This window comes from Sceloporus occidentalis, unplaced genomic scaffold (assembly GCF_023333645.1).
Source record: "Sceloporus occidentalis isolate IW3139 unplaced genomic scaffold, rSceOcc1.0.p SCAF_29, whole genome shotgun sequence".
In the NCBI taxonomy this organism is placed as follows: domain Eukaryota; kingdom Metazoa; phylum Chordata; class Lepidosauria; order Squamata; family Phrynosomatidae; genus Sceloporus; species Sceloporus occidentalis.
Genome location: NW_028317009.1, coordinates 11,011,232 through 11,027,578, shown reverse-complemented (window position 1 = coordinate 11,027,578; position 16,347 = coordinate 11,011,232). Strand labels below are relative to the sequence as shown.

The window sequence follows — 16,347 nt, the reverse complement described above, 5'->3', positions numbered from 1 at the left end:
CCCCCGTACCTGCCTTATTACAAAAATAAACAACCGCAGGAGGCCAGCCTTATCGTTTATTCTCAGTGTGTCAGAACCGGAGTTCCTGCGACCCCTTCAGGTGGTAGTCCTGAATGCCCCCACCCTCTGGGATTGCCTCCTGCATTACCAATGATCCCTTTCACATCCTGTATAATGGATTTTCATTTTACATCGAGCACCATCGTCTCACTGCAAACGTGTGCAGAAGGCGATCTGCCATCGCTTTCTTCACCCAAGCGGTGTTGCTGTAATGACACGCAGCAACACCGAAATCCGCAGCAGGGGCCCCGTCTGATCGCTCCCCGGAACGTCAATGCTCGCCATATATACTATGGCGCCGGACCCCTGTATAAAAGAAGTTAGGATTCGATCAACGATCTCCTCCTAAGCATAAACGGTGTCCCTGAAACGCCTCGATAGCGAGGCATTCATAGACACCGAAAACGCAACCGGGTACGCAGTGTGACCGCTCCGGAAACCGACCAAACGCAACTGCGAGAGAGTGCTGACTTCCGCAAGTATCAAAACAAACAAGTTTTCTAGAGAGTCTCTCCAGGCCCCGTGAAAACGCCGAGCTCCCCCTGCTGGTTGGATACGGGTACTGCATCCAACCATGCAAGTCAATGGAGCCCAGCTCACTGATCACAATGTGAAAAAAATAACATGTAAAAATAAGTAAAACAATAAATAAAAAGCTGTCAACAGGTGGAAATAATTCCCCACTGATGTCACCATCAGGAGAACAATCTGGTCCCAACAAAATGTAAATAAAAAGTATGAAGAAGTCCTAAAAGCGCTGTATCGTCACAAAAATCCTTGCATGGAAAGAGTGAAAATACTGGCATTATAAATACCCATGGAGCGTATGATATGATGCGGTAAATATATGATATGATGCGGTAAATATAGGATATGATGCGGTAAATATAGGATATGATGCGGTAAATATAGGATATGATGCGGTGAATTGACCGGCTTCACACATGGGGAGAAGGACCAGATGTGTGAAGCCAGTCAGTTCAATTCACGGCCTCATATCATATATTTTTGAACATTAGACGCTCCACAGGTATTTATAATGCCAGTATTTTCACTCTTTCCCCCAAATGTGCGCGTCCCCCAAATGTGGCCTTTTAGACCCCAAATTATCCAAAAGAGACCCATGTATGGGGGTATCGCTGTACTCGGGGGGATGTTGCTGAACACACACTGGGGTGTTTTATGACAGAAATATATACCAGGAGCTGTAAATCCATTCCCGAGATACGGGGGAGCGTGGCCCGGCACTGACGTGAGAGGACATGCAGCTAGGGTGACCGCATCATGTCTTTCAGGACACGTATAATTTCTACATATTGCTGACAGCCCAGATAAAATGCTGCCCTGCAGTATGGATTATGTACAACTGACTATAACTCTATGGAACCAACCATCGCATTAAGATGCTTTTTGTAGCGGTAGCTCTAAGGTTACAGAGCTCCTTCAGTCCCCCCTGTGCTGTCCTCGGGGCGCGAGCTTGGTGTACCCGTCGGACCCTGATACAAACTTTGTTCTTGGCATGGATGCTGGCATCCCCTCTCTTTGATGCCCTCCTCTCATTGGGCATCTGTGATGAGACCTACATACGAATCGTTCTGTAGAAGGAGACGAGACTCTCTTGCGGGTCCAAATGTCAAATTATTTCACCTATTCTGAATGTTTGAAATGTTTCTATAAGTTATTTTATTTCTAGGAAGTTGCGGAAAAGGCAGAACCTCATTCACCTGAACACTGAACGTATCCATTCCTCTTTACTAACCCTGATTCTCCTGTAGATCTAGGAAACGCACTTTAAAAGACACAAAGTACCTCAATTCACCGTTTATAGATATAAACAGGCCTTTCACTCACATTCCCCTTCTCAGAAAAACAAAGGGGGAGCCATTCACTTCGTATACATCATATACATCACATCATACACTTCGTATACATCATATACATCACATCATACACTTCGTATACATCATATACATATTATATATCATACACTTCGTATACATCATACACATCACATCATACACTTCGTAAACATCATATACATATTATATATCATACGCTTCGTATACATCATACACATCACATCATACACTTCGTATACATCATATACATCACATCATACACTTCGTATACATCATATACATCACATCATACACTTCGTAAACATCATATACATCACATCATACACTTCGTATACATCATATACATATTATATATCATACACTTTGTATACATCATATACATCACATCATACACTTCGTAAACATCATATACATCACATCGTACACATCATATACACCATACACATCGTATACATCGTACACATCATACACATCGTATATATCACATACATTGTACACATCATACACATATAAATCGTACACATCGTATATATCATATACATCATACACATCGTATATATCGTACACATCGTACATATCGTATATATCACATACATTGTACACATCATACACATATACATCATACACATCGTATACATCGTACACATCTAAATCATGCCTATCATATACATTATATACATCATACACTAGGAGCTTAAAATCTATTTGCTCAATGCAGCCAAAGCACCGATACCCAAGAAATGGAGACACGCTGCACCCGTGGAACGTGTCGGGCCGGCGGAGTCGGTCTGAGCTCAGGAGAATCTCACCCATACGGCAGGAGGTTTGCCAGGGCTGAGTGTATAAAGTCTAGATGATGTTTGGATCTGTAACAGACCCCACCGAGCATCAACCGAGCTGGGCTTAGTCCCAATGTTTCTCTGGGTTATGATCGCAAAATAAAGACACGATGCACGCGTGATGTTTGATTCATTTTACTCCTCATAATGAAAAATGTGATTAAAATGTATACCTGAAATACAGTGTGTGCCAGAAACAAAAAACACGAATGAATTACTAGTGCAACGTTTGGCAAACCATGGGGTAGGACTAGTGCATGGAAAGAGTTAAAATACCCGCATTTGAAATACCCCGGGGTGTCTAGTCTTCAAACATATATGGTTTGATGGGGTAAATCGAACCGACCGCCTTCAAAGGCGTCCCGTGTAGGACATTGGGGCAGAATGACCAGATTTTCATGGTTTTTAAACAGCCAAACGCTACTTGTACTTATTGTCCTGTAACCTGCAAAAAAACATAAAAACATGGAAACGTTGGGTATTTCTGAACTCAGGACAAATAGAAAGAAAGCCAAAATTAAGAAACGCCGCATAGACCTTCAGGAAGTCTCATCCGCTCGCACAGTTGCTTGTCTTGTCGACACTCACACCGGGGCTTTTTCCATCCAGGGCAAACCCAGAAGTGGCAATAAGTTCTTTAGGTGGTCAAATAAAGAGCCCAGTGAAGATCAGAGGCAGAAGCCGGCTGCCTGGGAGTATCTCACGCTCCCGCTTGTGTCTCGGATCTTCCCGAGGTGGCTGCTCTCTGATCGGCTGAGGTAGAAAGATTTCTGGGAGAGGCTCGTTGGCCGGCTATCTAGAAAAGAAAACCATATTCATCGCACATTTTTTAGAGAGTGAACTGCACCAGGATGGGTGAAGCACCGACAAGAGGCCGAGCCACAGAGAACGATACCAAGCAGTTTGTGTGTGTGTATATATTATATAGATATATATATATATAGAGATATATATAGGGGGTAGTCTGTATATATTAGGGGGCAGTGTGTATATATTGGGGGCAGTCTGCCACTACAAGTAACCCCCGAGCTGTTCCCGGGACCTCGTTATTCCCGCGGGCCCTTTGCTCACACTATTAGGTACTGGCCCCCGGCTCTCCTGCCCCCCAGAGGCTCCTAGCGCGCATTTCTGTCTGTAGTAGTGATGTCCAGTTCATGAACGAATTGTTCATTTGTTCATTGACTGAAAGAACTGTTCAGAGCAGCTCTGAGTCATCAATTCACTGACTCAAAGAACCTTTCAGAGCAGTTCTGAGTCACAAGTTCACTGACTCAAAGAACCGTTCAGATCAGTTCTGAGTCACCAGTTCACTGAACCGTTCAGATCAGCTCTGAGTCACCAGTTCACTGACTCAAAGAACCGTTCAGATCAATTCTGAGTCACCAGTTCACTGACTCAAAGAATCGTTCAAACAGCTTTGAGTCACCAGTTCACTGAACCGTTTAATGAATCATTCGAAATTAACCGATTCACTTTACTGAACTTCCCATCACTACTCGGTACCTGCCGCCGGAACCTTTCTTCGCGCGGCGTCTGTTTCCCTCTGTTGCCCGGGGAGTGTTTGCGGCGTGACTCCCGTTACCAAGGCAAAGGAACACATGGCGCAGAAGGGCTGGAGGTTGGATAGGCAGCGGGTGTGCCGGCGGGCCGGGGTACTGCTGGGCACGGAAGGTAACCTACCCCCAGCATCCTCAGCCAGCTTCTGGGGCCGAGGACTGGAAACATGTCATCTGCATCCCAGCAGCTGCTATGCACTACATCTCCCATCATCCACAGCCAGCAGCTGTGCACTACATCTCCCATCACCCTCAGACAGCAGCTGCTGCGCACTACATCTCCCATCATCCTCAGACAGCAGCTGCTGAGCACTACATCTCCCATCATCCCCAGACAGCAGCTGATGCGCACTACATCTCCCATCATCCCCAGACAGCAGCTGCTGCTGCGTACTACATCCCCCATCATCTCAAGACAGCAGCAGCTCACTTCATCTCCCATCATCCCCAGCCAGCAGCTGCTGCGCACCACATCTCCCATCACCCTCAGCCAGCTGCTGCACACTACATCTCCCATACTGGAGAAGATCCAGACGCTGTCATGGATCTGCGGGTAACTTTAGCGTGTTTTGGGGCGCACGCCGCACTCTCTTAGCGTGTTTCTGCTGCAGGGACGGTCGAGACGCTGAGCTTGCAGGGAACACATAAAGAGAAAATCTCTTCGCTGGGCGATGCCTTCAGACGTTTTAACATCCTGCGCTGCCTGGACCTTTCCAGAAACGCTCTCCACAGCTTAAAGGTATTCACAAGCCGCGCGTCTCGAGAAGAGACATCCGGGAAATACACGTAACCATCTAAAATCAGATGAGTCGTTTAACCCCTAACAGACCTCGTTCCTCCCGCAGGGGATCGAGTATCTGCGCACGCTCCGCTTTCTGAACCTCTATTACAACGACATCGCGGCAGCGGCAGAACTCCGGCGGCTCCGCTCGCTGACGCAGTTACAGACGCTGGATCTGCGCCTTAATCCCGTCACCCAACGCGAGGGGGATTACCGGATTACCGTGCTTCAGATGCTGCCCACTTTACAGTCTCTGGGTGAGTCCCGATATCTGCGCCTCACACGGGGCGAGCAGATCGTGCCCTTCCGCTGCGTCGTCTTTATATCACTACATATATACGGGCCGCCACCATGCTGCGTCCCCTATAGAGAAACGGTCATCGCCATGATATAAGTAAGAGCGCCTGCACACGGAGGAACCCCCCCCCCCATTCATGGTTATAAATATTTGGTGATAAAGTAACTGAATACACCAAGCTTCCGCTTGTATATATACGGTATATATTTCTATACGGTATATATTTCTATACGGTATATATTTCTATACGGTATAAAGGATCGCTTGGCGCCGGACTCTGTGTTTAGTAATCCCAGCAGGAAGTTGTGGGCAGCGTCCTCTCCCGGTTTCTGTTTTGTGATACGTTAACAGTTGCCATGGCGACCACAGGAGTTTGTTTGGTAAATGCCTTGACTTCGTCCAACTGTCAGAGAGGAGCTCACCTTACACTCTGGCGATGCTGCCTTACCTAGGCTGAAGCCCCGCTCCACGCATCGCACACTCAGGGAAGCCGCGCTCCACGCATCGCACACTCAGAGAAGCCCCGCTCCACGCATCGCACACTCAGGGAAGCCCCGCTCCACGCATCGCACACTCAGGGAAGCCCCGCTCCACGCATCGCACACTCAGGGAAGCCCCGCTCCACGCATCGCACACTCAGGGAAGCCCCGCTCCAAACATGTCAGCGGCTGTGTCCATGTTTTCAGATGAGCGCGCGGTGAGAGATAGCGAGAGGAACGTAACGGCGTTTCCCTTCCGATACAGGAAATACGAAGCGCGTGAGCCGTCACAGAGGTGAGAATGGGAACGGATGCCGGGGGGAGGTGGTAGCAACATAATTCTCCTACGCAGATTCCCTGTTTATTAGGGCATTTATAAAGCACGCAGGGAATAGGCTGCTTCACATCATCTTTCATTCAGTCTGTTTCAGCCATCTGAGGGCTTGCTAAGCATCATGGGAGTTGTAGTGCAGCAACATCTGGATAGCTGCCTGCTGGCTTCTCGTAGGTTAAAGGGCTGGTTACCGGCGCATGTGGGGTGCGTAACGTGTCTGGGGACGGACGGCTGAGGACTGGCAAAGGCTCCTGACATGTATCCGTCGCTTAAACGTTTATTGCTAGACTGTAAAAAGTGTAGAAACTGTTATAAAACATGTTAATATCTCCTGATCACATTCGCGTTCCTTTAACGCACGTTAAGAAGATAATACCCAGAATGCAGACTATAAACATGTTTGGCGAGCGTGCAGGCCGTCGGGGCAGAGTGCCTTAACGTGCCGATATCCGTCGCACTAATACCATCGCACTAATACTCTGTATCCTTCTAGAGAAAAGACAGCAGAGAGCGAGGATCTCGGGGAGATCGGCCCCAACGACAGCTTATCAGACCTCCAAACAAGGGGTCCAGCAGGTGACCGGTTCATTTTAATCTTCATCATCGCATTTGCCGTGGCTGCTTGATGAATTCCTGGAAGTATAGGGGTTAATCCACCCCACGGGTTAAGGGGTTAATCCACCTCACGGGTTAAGGGGTTAATCCGCATCAAGCTGCGATTACTGCGGGATGATTCCATCTCATTTTTATCATTGCAGAGATGAGGGGGACGCAGCAGAACGTGGAGCCCAGGGACGGTTTTAGGGGCCGCTCATCACCATCCAGATTGACGGTCAGTATACATTCCAGACCCAGGGCTAAACGTTAGCAGACATCACCTATAGCGTCCCGTTTAACCCATCCATACCCAGGCTAGAGGAGAACAGAAGGTATGATTGGGAAAGTGTAACGTATGCTCTGCTGGTGTCGTTGCAGGGACCGGAGAGCCGGACGTACAGGAAGGAGCCGGACGAGCTTGAAGACGGTACTGGTGTAGTTAGCGCAGTGAAGCATCGGCCGGCATCTATGTGCAGAGTCCGCTGCGGCCAATGCATTTTCTGGTTGCAGAAATGACAAGGCTTTGCTACTTTTTTGTGCCCTAGAATATCGCCCTCTGCCCTCGCCAACACGATCATCCCTTCGCTCGCCTGGAAAAGGCTCCTCTCTCCGTGCCAAAGAAGGTGTCCGCGTTACCTTCGCAGACAGCAGTCTGGACACCTTGCCCGCAGAACACCAAGCGTGCGACTCCAACCTCATCACGGCCAAGAAGCCCATTCCCGGCAGCACAGAAAGACCCGCCGCTCTCAGAAACGACCATAGAACGTCAACTCCTCTTAGAAAGGAGAGCGGAGGAGGCGAGGAGCGGACACGCGGGGAGGACCGCTCACTAGAAAGCGGGAAAGATTCAACAAAATCATCTTACACGACGGAAACCAGCAGCCAACGGCTACTAAGACTCAGCTCAGGTAACTACTTCTCACGGCTTACGTCGGAGACCAGGATGTCTCACGGGTCCCCAGGAGCAAAAATACAGAAGTAGCGGTAAGCCGTGGTCCGACGTCACGACCCCTAACAGACGTGTCTTCATTCTCAGACTTGTACGTCGCTACTCACCTGAATGACCCCCCCGTGCCTTCAGAGCCCTCCTACGCCTGGAGAAAAGGACTCGGCCACATCACAAAGACCTACACCCTGCCATCTAAACCCTCCATGGCAAATTCCTACCTTTACCCAGCCAAAGCGGGGAGCCGCCCCGAATCCAGAGAGAACGAGGCGTGGGAGCGTGAAAGGGACTTCGGGTTAGGCCTTCAGAACGCATCGAAGACACAGGACGGGATGAAACGCTCCAGCAGCCTGAACTCATTACTGCCTTGTGCCCCGGCGGCCCCCGAGAGATACGTGAGTAGCCATACATGACTATAGGCGCCATCACGTAGCTGATCAGATCGCTCGTCACGCGTCGTTTCTATACGGCAGGGCCGCGCACGCTGCACGAACAAACTTATTTCAACTAAACTTTAGGGCAGCTGCAGCACGGGTGAGTCTTCAGGCTTGGTTGAGTGTTTATGTTAAACTGGTATCTCCATGGAGGCCGGGGATCAGCTAACTCTGTAACCAGTTTAATTTATCACTGGGGATAATGCATAGCGCAGAATACCGCGCACGCTGAACCACGACGCCAGCTCGGATCTCTTCATTAAGTCACCGATTAGACCCATCGATCGCTCTGTTAGTAATTATCGGTTTATCCCTTGCCCAGGCTCGTGACAACTTGCTCTCTGATAAAGGCCTTGCGGGAAGAGACAGTTTCGCCGGTTCTGAGGAAGCCCCCATCGCAGATGTCATACAGCAGCTTCTGGACTTAGTGGATCGTTACTGGAATGGATCCGGCTCCCTGATCCAAAACATGAAGTTTATGGGTAAGTTTTGAACCTGCACGGGTTCCACCTTATTCCTTGTGACACTTTTAAAGTCATGAGAATGTAGAATATAGACCTGCTTTCTGGAGAGCTTGAAAACTCCTCTCCATAATCTGCACTTTAGCAAAAAAGCGAGGGACTTACATCTCCGTCTTGTGTATTTAATGAGAAGGCGCCTCTCTTCTGTGTTCCCATTAGTGCCGGCGCGTGAGTTACTCTCCCGCCTGATGGCCGCACGCTCACATTACGAGGACGATCGTCTGTTAAATGACAGGAGCAAAGCAAACGTGTTCCAGAGCGCCCGCGGACACGCCGGGGAACACGACAGCACGGTCAGTACACAGTTCTCAGTTACGGCTTAGTTACTTAGTGTAACGCAGATCACGATAAATGCCTGCCTACAGCCGACAGATAAGCACTAACCCCGAGATCTGCCTGCCATAGCACAGGCGCAACGTGAAATACATTACAGTGACACAACCGGGGGATCCAGCCCCCCCCTCAGAAAACGATGGCAAATAATCCATGTCCCACAATGCTTCTCATTGGAGGAAAGGTAATTCCGGAGTTTATGATTCCAGTGCCAGGTAAAAGTGAACTCTGTGGAATTACCGGGTTACCAGTTCCTTCAAGCCTCTAGCGGTTATTCTAGGGTTCCTCTTTACCTCCATGAATCCTCTTTGGCCACTTCTAGGGAGAACGGCCTCCATACTAAAGTGCCTCAGTTTATAAACAGTTTGTCTAACTGTATGCTGATGAAAATGTAAACGGTTACTTTGTCACCCATTCCATCTTTATGCAAATCAACAATTCTTGATCACAGGCCTTCTGAGATTTCCTTTTTGCGAGGCCTGGCTCCCATCATGGGATAATAGTAGGCACAAAATGTTTGGGTCGTTTTTTTTTTCATGTCTATGTAGCTCTAAAACTCACTCCCGCTCCCGATTCAGTGATCGGACTCCAGGTTTGATAACTCCTGACTCCAGTTAGCTTTTGTTGAAGTGATACTTTTTCTACCCCTCACTCTGAATGTTTGATGTATTCAATACGGACAATAGAATAATTTGTGTTATTAGTTAAAACAGATTGGGGCGAAGCTACCATCTGTGGGATTATGACTGAACGCCTCTAAGTCAGAATCCCCCCTAAACGTGACGATACCGCTGCTCCGCGGAGCCTCGGTTGGCCCCGGATAGCCGGCCGCAAGGCCGGTGGGCAGAGCCGCTCGCCTCGGGACCGGAGCGCGGACAGAAGGGGGCCGCCTCTCTCCCGTAGCGCACCGCACGTTCGTGGGGAACCCGGTGCTAAATCATTCGTAGACGACCTGATTCTGGGTCAGGGTTTCGTGCGTAGCAGAGCAGCTACCTCGCTGCGATCTATTGAAAGTCATCCCTTGAGCCAAGCTTTTGTAAAGAGAGAAGAAAAAAAAAAAAGAAAAAAAAAACAAAAAAAAAAACAAAAAAAAAAACAGATTGTTTCTTCATTATTAACTTACATGCAGATCACAGGATATTTTAAGATTCATTACTTACTTTGTCATACCGCTGTATGTTTATTTGATCTATGAGGGAGTTTACCGGCTGTGTGGCTACCAACAAGATCTTTTTTTCTTTAGGAATCTTTAAAACAGAAATTGCTAAAAGTCATGGAAGAAAATCGCGTTCTAAACTCAAAAATTTTTCTACTGGAAAACAGTGCAATTCACAAGGAATCAAGCGGCCCCCGGCCCGGCTCCCAAGGTACGGTTTGCCGCTTCCGCAGCCCCGTTCGCCAGCTGCGCGCTCCGGTAATGCCACGCTCAATTGTGCCAATCTATTAAATGAGATTACAGATCTCATACGCACGGCGATGACTCTGATGAACTATTGGCAACTTGCCCTCTGCTTCTCAATAGTCCTTTAAACTACGGAGAAAGCACCACATTGTACTCATTATTCACCCCACAAATATTCGGAATTTCTAATAACTCCCCTCCTAACCCAATTGAAATCTACATTTGTGCTTTGGGATGCATTTACTTTAATAGGAAGCTAAGTAATAAACAATTAACACAATACTAAGCAATAATAAAACAATTTCAGACAATTTTCTAATCAAGATTATAAATCATTTTTAAAGAATCTGGAAAACGTTTGTTTTAAATGTCGCTGTTTGAGCGTCGCATCCCACTGATTTTAGGAAAGCCTCACATTATTTATTTGAGAAATCGCCAAAAAACACTCGGGACAAACATTTTGCGGACGGCGTATTCACAGGGTCCAGGCCAGCGGCATAATACATGTAGAAATAACCCTCCGATCTCCGTATCGCGCAGGTGACTTGGCTCAGAGATACGAGACGTTGAGCGCACAGCTGGACTCCTTACAGCAGCAGCTAAAGTCCCATAACCTGCAGGACACCATGAACCTTTTACACGACAGTCAGAGGTAAGCGATCGCCCCGCTCGCTCATACGGATCTAGAGACGGTTTGTGTGTTGGACAGTTAGTTCAGGAAGAGCATAGAACGCCGGGCCTGGAATACTTTTAACCGTTCGTGTTCTATTACCCGTAGGTCCTTGGTCAGCACTAATGAATACCTCCTGCAACAGCTCAACAAGCTCTCAAGGGACCCGACGTCCATCACCGCTCCACACAAGCAGAGGAGCACGGCGGACAAACTATACTACTCCGACCTGAACGGACTCTCCTCCTCTCCATCTGCCCCCACCTCGGGGCAATACCGAAAGCCAGAGCGGCTCAGCCCGTGCCCCTTATAATCACATACAATGCCAGCCGCGGGGCCTGTGGGGTCCGAGATTCTGAACATCCCTGCACTAGATGGAGACGGTGGAAAAGAGGGACACTTGGGCTTTATCTTCAGTGGCGCCTGTCAGGGGTAACTATATACCCTCTAAATGTATTCATACCCACCTGCGCTGTGGCCGTCCTCCGCGTGATGGCGTTACGCGCTTCCTTCTCTAGATAACACACGGGGTTCTTTGTAATACTATCGTGGACATGGTTTCCCCACCACAACCAACATTTTATACTATATTTAATGTTTTGCTTTTAATTGAACAGGACTTTGTTCCATGTTCTATGTCTCACGACTAAATCAAATGTATAAACACTTATTAAGGTATATAGGAACCCCCCACACCATTTGAGAATCTATTATAGACACAATCTTCCCCCTTCTCCGAATATAGAGAAAGACCAATCATGCCAACAGTATGCAAGACAATTTACAAAACAACAAGTCATACTTTTTTTTTTTTTACCCTTTTGTAATAAAAGTGTACCTTTGATTAAATTTGTTTAATAAAAATGATGCGGTAAGCATGGCAACGGCTTGTGTTTTATGGCAACCAAAAACATGAGACATGTTGGGGTCTGTTGACTAAAGGACGACTGCCGTCAATATATTTTTGGGCCTGTTTTGGCCCCATATCCGTGGCATCAATGTCATTGCAGAAGCTGACAAAGGGATAGGCCGAGAGAATGCATACGTACCCTCCAATAATAATGCTCAATTTTATCATTTTATTAAACGAAACCAAGTAAAACCGTTTTCAAAACAAGTGGTCGTTAAGGAAAAGATTGCATCGGTTGTCTCTTTCCATTTGCACGGACGTGAGCGCTTGTGACCGCTGGATCATTAGAAACGGCAAAATCAAACATAAATTCCAATCTTCCCCGCAAAGTGCTAAACGTGGAGTTAACAATATTTACAATTTTATATTCTAACAGTATTTACAAAAAATAAGAAAAAAAAAACCACCCACAATTTAAAACCGTTAAATACTAAAGACCATTATTTGTAAAGTATACAGAAAAGATAAACCTCGTCATCCCTCTGTACAGAGACCCCCAACAGCAATCCGCGTGCCGCCAAATCCAACGTTAAAACCTACAGCTATAACACGCAACAAGCTGAACGATACCTGCATGTGGCAAACGAAACACAAGGTTCACCACCGGCCCCACCTCAGAACATACGCAGCCTCGACCCCCCGGTTTGAGAAAAGGTTACATTTCTTCTGCGAACCATTGTGTTTAGCCGGTTTAAAAACGCTAATGTGTTGGAGATCCACGAGAGGAAAATAAAAACGGATTAGGAGACTTCTCCGCGGCCAGAAGGGCCAAACCCCCAGCATACAGTTAATTTCACAATTAAATTAGAGATCAAGTCCACATATTTGCCTGGTGCCGAAGTGCGCAGAGCCGGCACTATGTCTGCAGAGCGTTCTCCTCTTTGCTGAAGGGCAGGACAGAGCCGGGTTTCACCCAAGATAATCCAGACACGTGGAGACCTTTACTTTGTTCTTCTGACTTCTTCTGGGCGGAAACAAAGAGACATGCAACTGAAAAGCCGTTTCTCCAATAAACAGTTTAAGAGCGTTGGATGCAAACAATTGTGAGCGTGGAGTGGTATTGCGCAATCACACACACACCCTAAACAGTCACTCGCGGAGGGCACACATCTGACAACCCACAGCACAGCAATGAGCATTTAGACTGTTACCCCGGGAATCTCGCAGCACATGAACAGTCAGCACAAAAAGCATTTAAAGCCATCCGACATATGAACAGAGAATATCCGACATCCCACAGAGGTCAGCGACAGTCTAATCTCCACCGAGCGCTATCGGGAACAGCGAAGGGGCTTCAGATGTCTTTACCCCTCGGCCGCAGCGGATAAATGCCTTGGGGGGCTTCCACACACAGCCAACAACGCGGCTAATGCCGGTCACCCTCGCCAAGCACCATGCACACCAGCAACACATCCCAGTAATGCCCAGTCTAGAGTTCTACCCTACAGCTGTCTGACACGGCTGCTCACATCAACGCTATTTCATACTTTTTGTGCCAGCATTTTTTCCCTGGCTTCGTCGTGTAACGCTGGATTCCAAGGAGAAAAGCTGGAAAATAATAAAACACATAGAATCAGCTTAATTCACACAGATTATAAAAGCCCTGACATACGAGAATATAACAAAGAGCGAAATAAAAGAAACAAGGGGGTCGCTTTACTTACATAATCGCGTAGGGATCGTCTATTTTCGGCTTATCGAATAAGTGACTGTTGCATAGCTTAACACTCTCCACCAGTTTGCTCTTAAACAGCTGGACGTCCTTCTCGTAGCTGATACAGAAAGAAAAGCAGTGAGAAATCCTACAGCCCCAACACGCGTCGTGAAATCACGTTGGTTAGTTTGACACACGGATGGAGACGTTTAGAAAATATTTTTCCCAACACCTTTTACAGATCAGAATTCAGTTTGCGACACAAAGACGGGGAGAATATCGCGTGGTCCGCTCAGCCTCATCGCCCAATGGGTTTCAGCACTTACACGTATAGGTTACAGACACTATATACTCATTTAGTAAAGTCTGTAGAGTAATTTGTGCCGGTCGCTGAGCAGTTAGTTAACGTTTACTTTGTTGATGCAAGAACCGTCACGTATCCGGATGCATCTAACGGACGAGGTCTAACGCACGATACTTGGTTTGGAACCAGTGAAAAAGAAATGCTTTTGGAGAGTTACTCGACAGAACCATTTGCCGCTCCTCGGGCACTTACAGCACAGCAGCTTCGGGGTTAAACGGACTGGTCGTGTCTATCTTGTAGAAGATCCTCCGTGCGTACATCAGCACCTGCCATATGTGATTGTGATTCCTCCTAACGGAGCAAAGAAACAAAGTTCTCCGTTAACAAAACAGAAGACATTCGCTAAAGCGCTAGGATATCACAGGCCAGCGCAAGGCTTTCACCATCTGTCCTGAGACGTTGCTTTGCTATCCGGTGACCAGGGGGGGCGTCCATAACTCTGTTTTACATACTCTGTATATACAAACATTCTAAGCAGAGTATAAAACATAACCGCTTGGCTACAGAGATCCACCTTAATGGCACCTGGAACGGTAGCAATACACAGTTAATGAAATCCTGCTGCATTACGCCAAAGAAAGGGCTCCGCTCAGTCAAAGTACTAACAAGGGATCCAGGTCTGTGCAGACGCCCAAAACAAAGAGAAATTGGGCGCTTGTTATCAAATCTTACACCTCGCCGAGTGCGCAGCACCCCAAATAAACCGCTTCGCTCAGAAATCCCAAACTCACCTCCACTTGGTGAACGCTCGCTTAACATCAAGCTCGCCGGAGACTGGATCTACTAGCGGATGGAAGACTGGGATGTCGAACACGAGGCGCTGAGGGGAACAGAGAACAAAATATTAACGTTATTCACGCTTTACAAAGAATAAATGAAGACACCGGATTAGTAATGATCTGCATACCGGGAGGAGGCAGCTCTGCTTCACGCAGGGGGTTTACTTTTATTCTAATGAAATCTGATTGTGACAGCAGATCATTTAGTAACGCGCTCTATAGGTGCTGCATTACGTCCACCCCACCGCCAACACCGTCCTGCGGCAAAGGCGGTTTAGCGGTGTTACACGGCGAGGAGCAGCTGGTGTACGCCCCGTATGCTCTGTGACAATAGACCGTTACACCGGAGTTCATCCAGTGACACCGTGTGTCCCGCAGTATACATCATAACGCAAGGAACTGACTGGGGCAACAAGCCGAAGCGCATGGGAGAGAGAGCCACGGGCTGGAGAACAGACACATCAGTAGCCAAATCACTCACCGGACACTCTCCATCGGGATAGTTATCAGGGATATAGACGGTGAATTTAAACACACCGTCCTGGTAGAGTCCATGTCTAATAAATATGACCCCAAACCACACTGGAAAACAGGAAAAAGGGAATTCACCGTCATTAGCGATCACACAGGTAACAATGTAACGGCGGATTAAATGATCCGACAGCGTAACGGTAAAGCAGCTGGGTAATGTAAGCACGTCTCCTCATTTAATAGTAATAAAGCATGGAGTCTTACTGAGGGCGGACTGGTACGACGGCTGCACGTACACCCCAGGGAGCTTCTGTTTTACCATCAGGGTGCTGGAAAAAGAAATACAATAAAAACGTTCATTTGAGGACCATGACAACACACTATTACTATTACACACTATTACTAATAGAGAAAATGAAGAAGTGGGGGGTAAAGTCTGACCCTCTATGACCAAAGTCCGATGCTGGTCACAAATCACATAGTTTAAGGATAATCCGCTGGGGGGGGGGGTCACTTAATAAACATTTTAACATTAAAAGTAACAGGAAAGGAGAGGAACCCCTCACGGGAAACTCACAATTCTGCCAGCAGAGAGTACTCCAGGTAGAAGGGGCCATACGAGGCGTGGGTGCCGTTTGTGGACTGCGCGGACGGGGACGGGGAGATGGGCTTTGTGATGGGAACGGCATTTTTGGGGATGGAAGGGAGCTGCTTCTTGCTTGAGGAGGAACGAGGGGGGCTGATTTTTTGATCCCCCGCACCGATCTTCTCCTCGCTGTCTGGTCTCTGAAAATCCAAGCAGGAAATGATTTACCATCCAGCCCAAAATGACAAATGATTCTAAAGCATAATTCAATTGTAACGCTTTGTTCTTTATGAGACTCAAACGCAATAATGTAAACCCCGACAGTCACAAGGAGTGATAGGAGTGGGATTCCACGAGAAAGCACAACGCTTGCCTCTGTTCAGCATAAAGATACAGAGACAGACGACATGGTTACTCTTCTTCGGCACCCACCTTCCGCACAGACCCGGACGGCATGCTCCAGAAAGGGTTCAT

The 16,347-nt window shown here is 47.6% G+C and overlaps 2 protein-coding genes across 3 annotated transcripts; one reads left to right on the top strand and one right to left on the bottom strand.

The window, feature by feature from the left end:
- The first annotated feature begins 4,481 nt into the window (after positions 1-4,481).
- LOC149299338 (leucine-rich repeat-containing protein 36-like) lies at positions 4,482-11,422 on the top strand. The gene is made up of 14 exons (XM_089486350.1): positions 4,482-4,867; positions 4,996-5,053; positions 5,160-5,352; positions 6,080-6,167; positions 6,700-6,782; positions 6,965-7,038; positions 7,182-7,230; positions 7,349-7,711; positions 7,840-8,144; positions 8,506-8,665; positions 8,864-8,997; positions 10,361-10,451; positions 10,980-11,091; positions 11,218-11,422. The coding sequence occupies exons 1-14, from the start codon at positions 4,482-4,484 to the stop codon at positions 11,420-11,422; spliced, it is 2,301 nt and encodes a 766-aa protein (XP_089342476.1).
- A 1,453-nt stretch (positions 11,423-12,875) lies between these two features.
- LOC149299337 (AKT-interacting protein) lies at positions 12,876-16,347 on the bottom strand. 2 transcript variants are annotated; one of them, XM_089486503.1, is made up of 9 exons: positions 16,306-16,347; positions 15,865-16,073; positions 15,552-15,616; positions 15,298-15,398; positions 14,769-14,857; positions 14,230-14,328; positions 13,684-13,791; positions 13,507-13,567; positions 12,876-12,983 (listed from the first exon to the last, which is right to left on the bottom strand). In XM_089486503.1, exons 1-9 carry the CDS (start codon positions 16,345-16,347, stop codon positions 12,876-12,878), a joined length of 882 nt encoding a protein of 293 aa, XP_089342629.1. The 2 variants fall into 2 exon arrangements, with proteins under 2 accessions (XP_089342629.1, XP_089342630.1); XM_089486504.1 differs by having other exon boundaries at positions 12,876-12,980.

Excerpts from the sequence above, each read along its gene's own strand:
- LOC149299337 (XM_089486503.1), bottom strand. The coding sequence starts at position 16,347 with ATGAACCCTTTCTGGAGCATGCCGTCCGGGTCTGTGCGGAAG. Across the intron at positions 16,074-16,305 it reads CGTCCGGGTCTGTGCGGAAG|AGACCAGACAGCGAGGAGAA; the intron begins GTGGGTGCCGAA and ends TTGGATTTTCAG. Across the intron at positions 13,568-13,683 it reads GACGATCCCTACGCGATTAT|CTTTTCTCCTTGGAATCCAG; the intron begins GTAAGTAAAGCG and ends ATTATTTTCCAG.
- LOC149299338 (XM_089486350.1), top strand. The coding sequence starts at position 4,482 with ATGTCATCTGCATCCCAGCAGCTGCTATGCACTACATCTCCCATCATC. Across the intron at positions 7,231-7,348 it reads GCCGGACGAGCTTGAAGACG|AATATCGCCCTCTGCCCTCG; the intron begins GTACTGGTGTAG and ends TTTGTGCCCTAG. Across the intron at positions 10,452-10,979 it reads TTCGCCAGCTGCGCGCTCCG|GTGACTTGGCTCAGAGATAC; the intron begins GTAATGCCACGC and ends CGTATCGCGCAG.